The sequence below is a fragment of the Mustela erminea genome, chromosome 12 (genome assembly GCF_009829155.1).
Source record: "Mustela erminea isolate mMusErm1 chromosome 12, mMusErm1.Pri, whole genome shotgun sequence".
NCBI classification, from domain to species: domain Eukaryota; kingdom Metazoa; phylum Chordata; class Mammalia; order Carnivora; family Mustelidae; genus Mustela; species Mustela erminea.
In genome coordinates this window covers 26,152,085-26,166,320 of record NC_045625.1, presented here as the reverse complement: position 1 = coordinate 26,166,320, position 14,236 = coordinate 26,152,085, and the positions used below count along the sequence as shown (strand labels likewise).

Below are 14,236 nucleotides of genomic sequence, written 5' to 3'. Positions count from 1 at the left end.
AAATCAAATGCTATTTAATTTAGGGATTATGCTTTTTCTGTTAATAGTTTGCTAAATAAGGAGACAGTTTTATATTTTATTTGTAAAAGAATAAAGGTTCATTCCATTTGTTACCATTATATTTGTGTCACCTTGCTGAATCAAGAACTGATAAGAGGCTGAATTCACAGAAGTTTGTCCTTGAACCTCATAAGTCTATCTCAGCAGTAATTTCTGATGCCAGCAATTCTTCTCAGCTGAGTGATGAGTCTACTGGGAGTGGAGATTCTATTAAAACACTCGACTTTGAAAAATACCGTAGTTCATGTTCTCAGGAAATACTTTAGATCCTGGCAGTCTTCTCTTTTAGTGTTTGTAAAAAGACTTTGCTGTTTTCCTGACAGTGGACAGTGGTTTTTAGAATTTTTTTATTTGTTATTGGCAGTCCATGAAGTCAAGCTATGACCAAGGTAATCTTGCTAGTACACCTTATTGTAACTATTCTAAAGAATAATTTAATATAAAGAAGTTCTTCTTAGATCTTACCCAATAATGACATAAATTTGTAGATGATATTCGGACTCTTTTTTCTTTTTTTTTTTTTTTAAGATTTTATTTATATATTTGGCAGAGAGAGAGAGACACACAGAGAGGGAACATAGGCAGGGGGAGTAGGAGAGGGAGAAGCAGGTTTCCTGCCGAGCAAGGAACCCATGCTGGGCTCAGTCTCAGGATCCTGGGATCATGACCTGAGTGGAAGGCAGATGCTTAACGACTGAGCCTGAGCCACCCAGGCGCCCCGTATTTAGACTCTTCTTTCTCTCTCCAGGTGACCACATTCATATTCATGCCTTTACCTTTTACTTATCTGGAAATGACTTCCGATCTGTATCTCATACTTAAATATTTGTGACCAGATCTCCATCCCTGCATTTATTCTTTTATGTTCTGTAATTACTGGTTTACTCTGTCTCTGACCAGCCTCTGACTACTGTGTAAGGGCTTTCAGGGACTACATTCAGTCTTTTTCTGGCAGCCAGGTATAATGAACAAGCAGATTATTTTAATCCTGTCAGTAGTTGCTTTTAGGTTTTGTTCATGCTGTTCTGTTTTGGGTTTGCCCTTCTAGATTGTGACCCTTTTGGGGTCTCAGTTTAAACTTGAGGTATATCTCTAGGCAGTTCTACTTTGGCTGGTTTTGAACTCCAACCTTAAGCTGGCTGCTGAAGTGTCTGATCTACTTTAAGGCTTCCATATGTTGCTATCTGCTGGGTTTTTGAAATCTTTCCATGTTTGCATAGTTTAGGATTGGTGAACTTCTCCAGGGCAAGTTATGTGTGGATCTTTGGGCTTTTTTGTGGTTCTCTTCTCTTTGAGCTGTATTGCCCTCAAGTCCCAGATGCTTTGGCCTTCTCACACTGCGGCCTTTGTCTCCTTAGCCCATTTTGGACCTGGGTTTGCTGTGAATTGACACATATCATTTAAAAGAAAAAAGGTTGAATGTGGACTTCACCTTACTCAATTAACTTTCTCTTAGGGGGAATCATAGCCCTATTAGGTTTGACCTGATTTGTTATTCTCCACTGCCTTTTAATGGTTGTTTTGTGTATTTGTTTTTTATATTGATTTTGGTGAGAGACTGGGTTTGTTTGATATAAGGCATTTTTTAAATATTTTATTTATTTATTTGTCAGAGAGAGAGGGAGAGAGAGCGAGTACAGGCGGACAGAATGGCAGGCAGAGGCAGAGGGAGAAGCAGGCTCCCTGCCGAGCAAGGAGCCCGATGCGGGACTTGATCCCAGGATGCTGGGATCATGACCTGAGCCGAAGGCAGCTGCTTAACCAACTGAGCCACCCAGGCGTCCCAAGGCATTTTTTAAAGTGATGGCTGGCTTGGGCCCCATGAGCATGCATCTTTTAAAAAGTTTGTTATTTTGTTTTTATTGAGAGCAAAGTTACAAAACAAAATGAACTATTCATAGTATACAATTCTGTGACATTTTGTGCATTCACAATGTTGTGTGTTGTGCATTTTTAATTTATCTAAATGATAGTACATTATAGCTCTTATTCTTTGTCTCATTTTCACCTAACAGTATTTTTAAGAATTTTTCTGTATTAATTTTCTATGTATTTCTTTTAACAGTTGCACAGTATACATTTCACTTAACGTGTTCTTGGTGGACACCTGTCTCCCAATTCCTCACTACTAGACAGTATTGCAGTTAGTAAGAACTTTATTCTTTTTTTTAATTTATTTATTTGAGAGAGACACAGTGAAAGAGGGAACATAAGCAGGGGGAGTGGGAGAGGAAGAAGCAGGCTTGCCACTGAGCAGGGAGCCCAATGTGTGGCTAGATCCCAGTACCCTGGGATCTTGACCTGAGCGGAAGGCAGATGCTTAATGACCGAGCAACCCAGGGGCCCCAGTAAGAACTTTGTTCTTGATTCCATTTTCCTCAACCAAATGGATTCGGTAGGGTCCTCTTGTGGATATTTGATTCCAAAAATTTCTAATTTGATTCATTATCTTAGATCTGCCGAGGGAATTGTCTTTTGGAAATTCTTGGGCTTTTCGGAACCATTCTAGTATTTAACCTTCTCCCCTCAGATCCATTTTGGTACCAGTCTAATTTTTTGAGTAAATCTGAACATCTCTAAACACTGTGCATTTTGCCAGATATTTGGTCGCACTGGGCGCCTAGGTGGCTCAGTGGGTTAAGCCTCTGCCTTCAGCTTAGGTCATGGTCTCAGGGTCCTGGGATCGAGGCCCACATTGGGCTCTCTGCTGGAGGGGAGCCTGCTTCCTCCTCTCTCTCTGCCTGCCTCTCTGCCTACTTGTGATCTTTCTCTCTCTGTCAAATAAATAAATAAAGTTGTTAGAAAAAAAAAAATTGGTAGCACTTTATGTTCCATCCTCTTATGTCTTCATGCTTTGTATATACATGTGGGAAAAATTGGATGATTAGAGACTTTCTACTCTCCCTCCTAAGGGTAGTATTCTGCAATTTACTGAAAGTCTGTGACCTTAGATGATGATAGAATGCATTGTATTTAGTGATCGAGCTCAAAATCTGGGTGTTCCAAACTGCTTTACTGCTTATTAGTTCTATGACTTTGGGCAAGTTACTGAACCTATCAGCCTTGGTCCACATCTCTATGCTGAGAGTAGTAGTAGAATAATTGTTGGGTTAAGTTTAAAGAGGATAAGATCATATAGAGGATAGATCATATAGAACACTTATCAAAGTTCTGGCACATGTTAAGAGCATAGTAGTGGTTGCTGTTATTGGTTGTTTTGTATAGACTGTAGATGTTATTTTATCTTCCTGTTTCCTTTGAATGCTAAATGTATTTTTGTGGTTATACTGCTCATTTGGCACCCCAAAATATGGTACCTTGTATTATTATTATTAATGAGTTATATTCTTTTGCTTTGGTTAAGTATAACCAAATCTCTGTAGAGAACAGAGATTTTCTAGAATCTAGCTGAGTTTGTTTCTCCAAAAGATTAAAGAATGTATTTTCTCTAAGAAATAAATCCATGCATATATAGTCAATTAATTTGTGACAAATGGGTCAAGAATACATCATGGAGGAAGGATGGTTTCTTCAATAAATGGTGCTGGGAAAACTGGAGAACCACATACAAAGAGATGAAATTGGACTACTGTCTTACATCATACACAAAAATTAACTCAAAATGGATTGAAGAACCAAAACCATAAAACTCCTAGAAGAAAGTATAGGTGGTAAGCTCCTTGACCTCAGTCTTGGCTATTTCTTGGATCTGATGCCTAAAGCAAAGACATCAAAAGCAAAAATAAACAAGTGGAACTACATTAAGCTAAAAAAAAAACTGCACAGCAAATTAAAAAAAAAAAATAACTGTACTGCAAAGGAAAGGAAACTGTTAGCAATATGAAAGGGCAACCTATTGAATGGGAGAAAATATTAGCAAATGATATATCTGATAAGTGGTTAATATCCAGAATACATAAAGAACTTATACAACTGAATAGCAAAAGAACAAACAATCCCATTAAAAAATGGATAGCTCTGAGTGGATATTTTTCCAAAGACATACAGATGGCCAATAGGTATGTGAAAAGATGCTCACCATCACTGATAATGAGGAAATGCAAATCAAAATCACAAAGAGACATCACCTCAGACCTGTCAGAATGGCTGTTATCAAAAAGACAAGAAATAGCAATGTTGATGAGGATGTGGAAAAAAGGGAACCCTTGTGCACTGTGAGTGAGAGTGTTAAGTTGGTGCAACTGCTGTGTGAAACAGTGTGGAAGTTTCTAAAAAAAAAAATAGAACGGGCGCCTGGGTGGCTCAGTGGGTTAAAGCCTCTGCCTTTGGCTCGGGTCATGATCCCAGGTCCTGGGATCGAGCCCCACATCGGGCTTTCTGCTCAGCAGGGAGCCTCTCTGCCTACTTGTGATCTCTATCTGTCAAATAAATAAATAAAATCCTAAAAAAAAATTAATAGAACTACCATATGATCTAGCAGTTCCATTATGGATATTTGAAGAAAATGAAGACACTAATTAAAAAAGATGGATCACCCCCCGTGTTCATTGCAGCATTATTTATATTAGCCAGGATAATAGAAACAACCTGTCAGTTGATGGATGAAGATGTAATTTATATGTGTGTGTGTATATATATACATATCTATACAATGGAATATTCAGCAATAAAAAGAATGAAATCTTGCCATTTGCAACAACATGGATGGATCTTGAGGACATTAAGCTAAGTGAAATTAGAGAAAAGCAAATACTACATGATTTCACTTATATGTGAAATCTAAAAAAACAAAACAAATGAACAAACAAGACAAAACTAAATATAAGAAATAGATTGGTGGCTGCCAATCTATTGGAGGCAGAGGGTTGGGGAAGTGAAATGGATTAAGGGACTCAAAAAGTACAAATGTCTGGTTGTAAGTCATGGGGATGTAATGTGCAGCCTAGTGACTATAGTTAATAATAGTATATTACATATTTGAAAGCTGCTAAAAGTTCTCATCACACAAAAAATATGTAACTGTATGGTGACCTATTGTGGTGATCACTTTGCAATATATACAAATATTGAATCATGTTTTATACCTGGAACTATGTCAATTATACTCAATAAAAATTTTTTTAAAGAGTAAAAAATAAGAATGTGTTTTAAATCTTTCTCTCTTTTTAAATTTACATTCTCTTCTCAGTTTTGAGAAGTAGAAAACATTTGTATTTCAATTCAAAATTGAACTTTTTTTTTCCAGATAACCATGATGATTACAGAGAATGGTACTGTGCCTTTTGCTTCTTTCGAGGATACAGTGAGTCGGATGCTGTTTGGCTGGCAGCAGCAATTTTCATCATGTGAAAAGAAAAGTGAAACAAAATCATCTTTTAATGGTACTGGCTCATCGACCTCAAAACCTATAGCTGATGCTTCAGATACTGTTAAAAAGAAACATACTAAGAAGACTGAGTAAATTTATTTTATGAGCTCTAAAGGCAGAAATTTTTTTTCTTACCTACCTGTCTGATTGTGATAAAATTTCTATGTAAATGATGTGAAATAAAGATTATATATAAGGAATGGAGGTGACAAAAAGAAAGAACTTCTTTCTGTTTGAGGGAGATTGTCTCTTTCTGGATTGTAATTCGTGAGTGTTATGAGTATATCATGTGAAATTGTTTTCCTAAGTTATATATAAAAGATTCTGTTGTGATTATTTTAATAATTTTATATTGATAAAGGGGACTAGATTTTTTCCCTAATGTTAGAAAAAGTAAACTTACTATCATTGCAAAATAGTAAAAATTAAAGCCTTGGTTTTATTTAGGTATCTTCATACACATTTTTAATTGAATCTATCTGAGCTTTAGTTCAGCAAAATTAAATTTACACTTAATATTACTATTATAATTCCTAGATATGGAATACAATTTCTATTGAACTTTGAGAACTGGGAAAAGTAAACCTTACCTAAACCACTTTATATTAGGAATGAAAATTCCTAATTCCTAATAGTTTTTATTTCAGATATAAACATTGTATTTTTTAGCCCGTATAAAGTGGAAAATATTTGAAATTTATTTAATTTTTTAAACAGTAGTATTTTTCAGCAAGAACAGAGTATTGGTATGAGTCTCAATCTGAAGTCTATTTCATGCCCTTGTTTATAGTGTTCCTTTTTCTCCAGAGAAAATCAGGGGTACAATTTTTAATAAATTACTAAGCCCATGTTTTGCTTTGTAACTTTCATTTTAGGAGCTTATTTTTTTCTCTCTTAAAACACATTCATTTTAACTGTGAAAGAAATTATTGCCAGCATTTTACATATTCTTAATTTTTTTCTTTTCTTAGCTGGCCTGGATACATTGATGGTAGTATCTTTAATGATTCAGCATTTCAGTTTAAAACTTTTCCCTTATGTCTCCTTTCTAATGGGTACTTTTCAGTTTTCTAGTTGGATGTCTTCTTACTAATTTGCATATGGTTGTTATATTTTAATCTACATGTATGTATATTATTTTATTTTAAATTAAAACTAATTACCCTTATGTGGAAATGCTCAGTTCTAATGAGAATTGTCCTTGAGCATTTGATATTAACCAGCTAACCAAGAAGAAACATAAACTAAAACCTCATATGAAGAATGATGTTAAGTCTGTCCTTACTGGCAAAAAAAAAAAAAGAAGAAAGGGTCCTAAGTAATGTTAAACTGTCTTGCTTTATTTCATAGCTTAAAAATCTAGTTACAATTTTAAAACACTTAGAAAAACATGTTTTTTTCCAGCCAAGACAATGACTCTACCTGCAAAGAGTTAGTATGTACATAAGTCATTTGGGAATGGCATAGAAGTACTTAAATCACACTGAAGTTAGAAATTTTTTAAAAAATGTTTTTTAATATAAACACCAGCAGGGTACTATGCTTTTACTTGTTAAATCAAAAAGATTTTTTAGGGGGAGGACCTTTGATAGCCTTGGGATGCTAAGAAGTTTATTTTCAGTATTGTATCAGAAAGCATTAAATATTTGGGTTTTGTATTATATTTGATACTCTCGTAGTTAAAAACTTTTCAGAATTAACATGGTACTAATTATTGAATTAGCTTTGAAGTGTGGGTTTAACTATAGTTGAAATGGTAGGAGTGTTGATTTACACTTGTATTAAAGACAAATTTATTAAAATAAGTTATTTAGCACCAATGGAGTATTACATTATTTTTATTTTTTTGTTTTATATTTTTTTTTGTTTTTATATTTTTTTGTTTTATATTTTTGTTTTTATATTTGAGTTAGGAGTTCAGAACTCCTCTGGCATTTTAACTGATATACAGCATATATCCATTGAATACTGTCTAAATGGAATATTGGCACAAACTATTAATTTAGATGTGCATTCTGGAACCTTCAATTCAAGGTTCTTAGAAAAAATCTACTGGAGAACATGGCTTAGACTTGAAACCTCCCACTCCAAATCTACTCATGTTACCTAGACTAGAGAGTTCACTAGGTTTGCAAAGCAAATTCTTTCCCAACATTTAGCATGTGTGAGGCCTATGGGCCTGTTTCATATGGCCAGTCCTAGGTAGCAGTGAGAAAGTCAAGACCTGGTAGTTCTCTTTAAGGAAGAGGAGACAAGATGCTGGTAAGAACATGGGCTGGCTTAGCTCAGTGGTTTCACCTTCTAGTGAAATGTGGCCAAATTAATATCAAACTTTGATTTATCAGATTAGTCACTCTTCTTCGCTGAGAGAGTAAGGGTAGGAGAGGGCTCAGATATGTAGAGTAGGTGGATTTCAGTGGGAATTCCAGCTTCCCTTTAGGCAGAGACCAAAAGTGGATATGAGAGAAGAAGGGAGATATTCCTCCTCTACTGTATTTCTTTTCCATTTCTTTGAGGCCAGACACTTCATTTAAATCTACCTCAAAGCTCAAATGGATTGCAGTTGAGTGATATGTTGGAAATGGAATAATGTGTTCAAGAATACTTTCCTTCTCCCTACTGTTCTCTTAGAGTTTACATTCCACTGGTGGAGAGTCTCACAATAAACACGTGTGTTCCTGTGGTGATACGAAACGTTATGAATAAATATTAAGGAGGACACAGAAAGTCAGGGACTTGGGGGTGTTTGCTGAAATAGCATTGTTAGAGAAGGCCTTTCTGTTAGCAGAGACCTGAAGAACACATGAGGGAGCGGGCCAGGCAGATATCTGGGTAAGTATGAGGGTCATTCGGTTTCTTTACATACTTGAGTTAGATTATGTATTTTTTCCTAAAATTTTTTGAATTTGTTTTTCTTAAGTATGATTTTACTCTTGTGGTTTTTAATATTTTTAATTGTTTTTATTTTTGCATTTTTTTTCTCTTGAGTAAAATTTGCATACAGTGAAGTGTACAAATTGTAAGTATACACTTAAATAGTTTACAAATCCATTCTAATCAAACTTCTATCAAAATATAGAACATTATCAGCACCTTGGGAAGATCCCTTCCAGTTAAATCTGCCCCCCCAAACTATTCTGAATAGAGTAGAATCGAATCAGGCAATATATTCTCTTTTTCATAAAACTGCTTTCATACTCAGCATAATGTTTTTGAGATTCATTCATCTTGTTGCATTTATCAGTAGTTCATCCCTTTTTAATTTCTTTTTTTTTTTTTTTAAAGATTTTATTTATTTGTCAGAGAGAGTGAGCGAGACCGAGCACAGGCAGACAGAGTGGAAGGCAGAGTCAGAGGGAGAAGCAGGCTCCCTGCAGAGCAAGGAGCCCGATGTGGGACTCGATCCCAGGACGCTGGGATCATGACCTGAGCCGAAGGCAGCTGCTTAACCAACTGAGCAACCCAGGCGTCCCCCTTTTTAATTTCTTATACCACATTTTGTTTATCCTTTTGGTGGTCTATTTCTGGTTTGTGATGTTCTGAATAAGCTACTATGACCATTTTTGTATAAGTCTTTTGATGAGTATATGTTTTTATTTCTTTTGGGCAAATATCTAGGAATAGAACTATGTTTAGTTTTATTAAGAAAACTGGTAGGGCGCCTGGGTGGCTCAGTGGGTTAAGCCGCTGCCTTCGGCTCAGGTCATGATCTCAAGAATCTGGGATCAAGTCCCGCATCAGGTTCTGTGCTCAGCAGAGAGCCTGCTTCCCTCTCTCTCTCTGCCTGCCTCTCTGCCTCCTTATGATCTCTGCCTGTCAAATAAATAAATAAATCTTAAAAAAAAAAAAAAAGAAAAAGAAAACTGGTAGACCTTTTTAACAAAGTGGTTGTATGATTTTATACTCCATAACTTTGTATGAGAGTTCCAGTGTTCTACATGCTTACCAAAGGTTAGAGTTGTTAAACATGTTAATTTGCCCATTTCCAATGGGTGGTTTACAGTTTTTTATGTTTGAAATATGTATTTCCCTGGTGATTGATGATATAGAGCACTTTCTTGTGTGCGCTCATTGGCCATTTGTTTATTTCATCCTGTGAAGCGTCTATTCAAATCTTCTGTCCATACTTTATTGGGTTTATCTTTTTATTATTAAGTTGTAGGGGTTTTTATGTATTGTGGATATTGATCTTTTGTCAAATACCTATTTTGTACATATTTCCTTTCTGGTCTGTGGCTTACCTACTCATTTTTATACTGATGTCTTTTAATGAACAGAGGTTTTTAATATTGCAGCGGTCTAATTTCTCAATATTTTATTTTACAGTTACTGTTTTCTGTGTCTTAAACTTTTGCCTACCTCTAGGTTATGAATTATATTTGCCTGAGGAACTCCAAATAAAATAATACCTAGCTTTTATTCTAGGAAACACTTAGAAGAGAAATACTTTATGCTATTATGTTAAGTCATAATTTTGTTTTTCAGCAAGGCACCCAGGCCTAATTTTTAGTTCTGCTTCTTGAAAATCATTGTACACCTTATATGTGTGGTCACTTCTTTGTGCTTGTGTTATAGGTCATATATTTTAGGAATTTAGTGCTTTTCTCTAGGTGTCTGTTTAGGGACTGTGGGCAGGCTTGACCTTGTTTCATCACAATCCTGAAAATATAGAAGAGATGGTGAATTAGATTGTGATAATAGAAAAAATTTTTAAAAGATTTTATTTATTTATTTGACAGAGATCACAGGTAGGCAGAGAGGCAGGCAGAGAGAGGAGGAAGCAGGCTCCCCGCTGAGCAGAGAACCGATGTGGGGCTCAATCCCAGGACCCTGGGATCATGACCTGAGCCTAAGGCAGAGGCTTTAACCCACTGAGCCACCCAGGTGCCCTGAGAATAGAAAATATTTTAAAAGTGAAATAAATCTCTTAAGCTCAGTGTAGGTATAGGATTGTTTGGAAAGCAGTGGTCCATATTGGAATATATAATCTTAGGGCATATTTGCCGACAGAATGTGAACCAGTGATCTGGTATGAAAATCAGTAGACCTTAGGTTAATTTACGTGGCAGACTGTTAGCTGATGCATCACAGTACATTTATGTAGTATGCTTAACTGAAGATAAGTATTACTTCCATGTTTAATAAAGATATTTAAGATTTAATTGGGATCAAGAAAAAGTCAATTCATTTGGTGGGATTATTATCAGCAAACAGTCGTTTTGTTAGGAAGGCAGAGAATTGGAGGGCCTTCTGCCTGACAAATTTAATAACTTCATATGTATTTTTACTCCTGTAGAATTATTATATTCGTAAAGAATAAGGTTGATAATGGACATTTGTATTTTTTATAAACATCTTATCATGACTTATAAATCCATTCTAATCAATAAAAATAGACTATAGACTGAAACCTTCCTTCAGAATAATACAAAATTAAATGATTCTGTTTGTGGTTTATAAATAGCATTTTTATATTTTGACATCTTAGCTGTGAGAGGAAGTACATAGTATCTTAATTAAATTTGCAAGGGACATTAGATGTCATGAAAGCCCATAATGACAGGAAAAACCCAAAGGTCTAATAGTTATGTTTGGAAAATGATTGGCTTAAAAAATACAAGTATGCAGCAGGGAAGAATTATATAAGACCTAAACCTAAGGAAATATGCATGTGTTTTGTAATAAACTGTGATTGACAAAAATTAATGAAACATTAACATGTTACAGTCTTTGTTTTGAGCAGCCTGACATTTTGAGGGTTACCTTACTGAGGAAGAGAGAGAAGTTCATGTTAGAGGGCAAATAGCAGTCTTTGCCATGACTGCTTACCTAAAAACAATGTCTTGAAAATAATATATGTGAAAATGTTTCTAAAATATTATTTCACAGAGAAGAGTCTAGTTAATTTATAGTTAAGACCAGAGTTCTACACAGTTTGCAGGGCAAATAATGTGCCCTAGTCATTCATTTCCCATGTGTAATATTTGAATCTCACAAGTCAGTAAAACTTGAACTTAAGAAGTCTGTTCTCATTACACTTACCATGTTTTATTGTTATGATGCTGTGGTGATGTAATATTACTATGAAGAAGCTGAGTCCCTCTGTATGGCATTTTTACTCATACATTTAAATCTCTGTTGCTCCACAATGTCAATTATCACATTCACATTCTGTCTGATCTTTCAATATTCTCAGTTGGATAGGTGTCCTCAAAAGCTTACCTTATTCTTCTCTATGTTTGCAGATTATGTATTATGATAAATTTTGTGGTAATTAAATCCATTTGAATATAGTCTTTAAAAAAAATTCCCTTCTCTCTCCCTCTAGTTTTTTATTCTGTGTGCATTCAAGTGGCTTCAGGTTTGGTCCTGACTCTTTATCTTGAACAATATTATTAATGTTATTTATTTATTTATTTATATTTTTAAAGATTTTATTTATTTATTTGACAGAGAGATCACAAGTAGGCAGAGAGGCAGGCAGAGAGAGAGAGAGAGAGAGAGGAGGAAGCAGGCTCCCCGCTGAGCAGAGAGCCCGATGCGGGACTCGATCCCAGGACCCTGAGATCATGACCTGAGCCGAAGGCAGCGGCTTAACCCACTGAGCCACCCAGGCCCCATTGATGTTAATGTTGCTCTTCTTAAAGGAGACTTAAGCCAAACTGTCCAGCATCTTTAAAGCTTTAAAACTTTCTAGTCCCACTCTGAGCCAAATCCATGGGATTCTAGGCTACCCCAGGACGGTGGGAATGGCACAGATTGAGCTGATGGTTGCTCCTCAAGCAGTAGTGATTTGAGTCAGTAGGTGATAGATGAAGCAGTTGATAAATGTGTAAAAGCTGTGGGCAGCAGGAACAAAGTTGAGCATTTCCTAGGAAGATAAGACACTCGTTGGAAAGGCTTCAGGGAGGGCAAGTGACTTCTGTGCTGGCATAGTTATCCCCAAATATTAGGTCTGAAATAAGGTAGCAGAGTGGCTAAATTCTGATCTAGCAGTTATTAAAGCTGCTGAGGTAAAGTTCTTTCAGAGCAGTTATTTAAAGGATAATCATCCTGGGTCTTAATATCCTAATAGACCCCTTAGAAACACTACCTTGCAGTACACAAACCTAGAGCCCTTATTCCTACTTCTTCACTGACTACCTCCACAAGAGATCATACTTAAAGCCATTCAGATACTGTTAGTTTTGTTAATAGTTTTGCTAAGCCTTTCTCTTAGGTTAGGAACCCACTCAAGAGATTCTTTGCAGGAAAGGGAGGATCTGCTTCAAGGTGACTTTTAGTCTTTGACTGTAGCAAAGACTGTTGACATCTTACCGTGGAAGAGAAATTAAAACACATATTTCAGTTCTGACAGGACACTCCCCTCAGAAAGCACCCTACTACCTAAAGGTGACAAATGAGTTCAATTCAGGCAAGGATGAGAGGAAACTGGCAAGACAAGTAATCTCCATTAGAAACAGGAACATTTCTTCAAAGGGGCACTTATCAGATTTGCATTTAAAAATTTTGATCGATGTATAACATTCAGAAAAGTGTACAAATTGTGTTTATCTTGTTAAATTATCGTAAAGAGAACATACCCATGTAACTAAATCCCAGGTCAATAAATGAAACACTATTAATATCTTTGTTTTCTTTTCTAATCACCACTTTTCCATTCTCATAGGTAACCAGTATCCTGACTTCTAAATATCAGATGTTTTAACTCCTTGAATTTATATGAATGGAATTACACCAGAATTTTCCTAGTGTGTCTGGCTTCTGCATATGTTTGTCAGATTCATCTGTTACTTTGTGTAGCTTGTGGTTCACTAAGTTTCATTGCTAGTATTCCATTGTATGACTATACTTCAATTTGTATTGAGTCTATTGTGCTGGTAGGAATTTAAATTGTCTTTAGTTCGGAGCTATTGCAAATATTGCTGCTGTGAAAACCTTTGCATATCTTTTGAGGCACATATATATATACTTTTGTTCTGTATGTTCTTAGGAGTGAAAGTGCTGGGGGCCTGGAATATGAACATATTCAATTTTTACAGATAGTTCCCAAAAGCTTTACAAAATAGTTGGCTTAATTTGCACTCCTATGAGCAGTGTTTGAGAGTTCTAATTCCCCCACTTCTTACCAATACTATGTATTCTCCATCTTTTACATTTAATAATTCTGGTGAAGTTAGAATAGTATCTCATGTATTAAAATTTGTATTTCGGGTGCCTGGATGGCTTAGTTGGTTAAGTGTCTACCTTCAGCCCAGGTTGTGATCCCAGGGTCCTGGAATCAAGTCCCGAGTTGGGCTTCCTGCTCAACTTTTGGGAAATGTTGGGGCTCCTTCCCCAACAAATAGTAGGGGAGCCTGCTGCCCGCTTCTCTCTCTTCTCCGCCCCTCTGCTTGTTGATCTTTCTCTTTCTCTCTCAGATAAGTAAAATCTTAAAAACAAATAAGATTTAAAAAGTTTGTGTTTTAAATAAGTTAAAAAAAACTAGTTAAAAATCTAGTGAAGTTGAACATGTTTCAGACAAGTTTATTTGCCATTTGGATATCCTCTTTTGTGAACTGTCTGTTCTAGTTACTTGCCCATTATTTTCAGTTGGGTTGTTTGTCCTTTCATTTGTGTACAGGGTAGTGTGTGTGTGTGTGTGTGTGTGTGTGTGTGTGTGTGTGTGTGTATGAGCTCTTTGGCAGTTTGATGCATTACAAATAAATTCTTCCATTCTGTCAGCTTTCATTTTCACTCTTAAGTTGAGTACCACGAATAGAAGTTACTCATTTTAATGTTCAGTTTAACAAAATTCTCATTATAATTGATTTATGATCTTTTTTGTCTTATTTAAGAAATCTTTCC

The 14,236-nt window shown here is 35.8% G+C and overlaps 1 protein-coding gene across 1 annotated transcript in view; it reads left to right on the top strand.

Moving 5' to 3' along the window:
* TMEM38B (transmembrane protein 38B) overlaps positions 1 to 7,209 on the top strand; it is a 59,444-nt gene extending 52,235 nt beyond the window's left edge. The window contains exon 6 of the mRNA XM_032307949.1: positions 5,267 to 7,209. Coding sequence (XP_032163840.1) covers positions 5,267 to 5,482 — 216 coding nt within the window. The 3' untranslated portion in view covers positions 5,483 to 7,209. The remainder of the gene's footprint in view (positions 1 to 5,266) is intronic.
* The last annotated feature ends 7,027 nt before the right edge of the window (positions 7,210 to 14,236 follow it).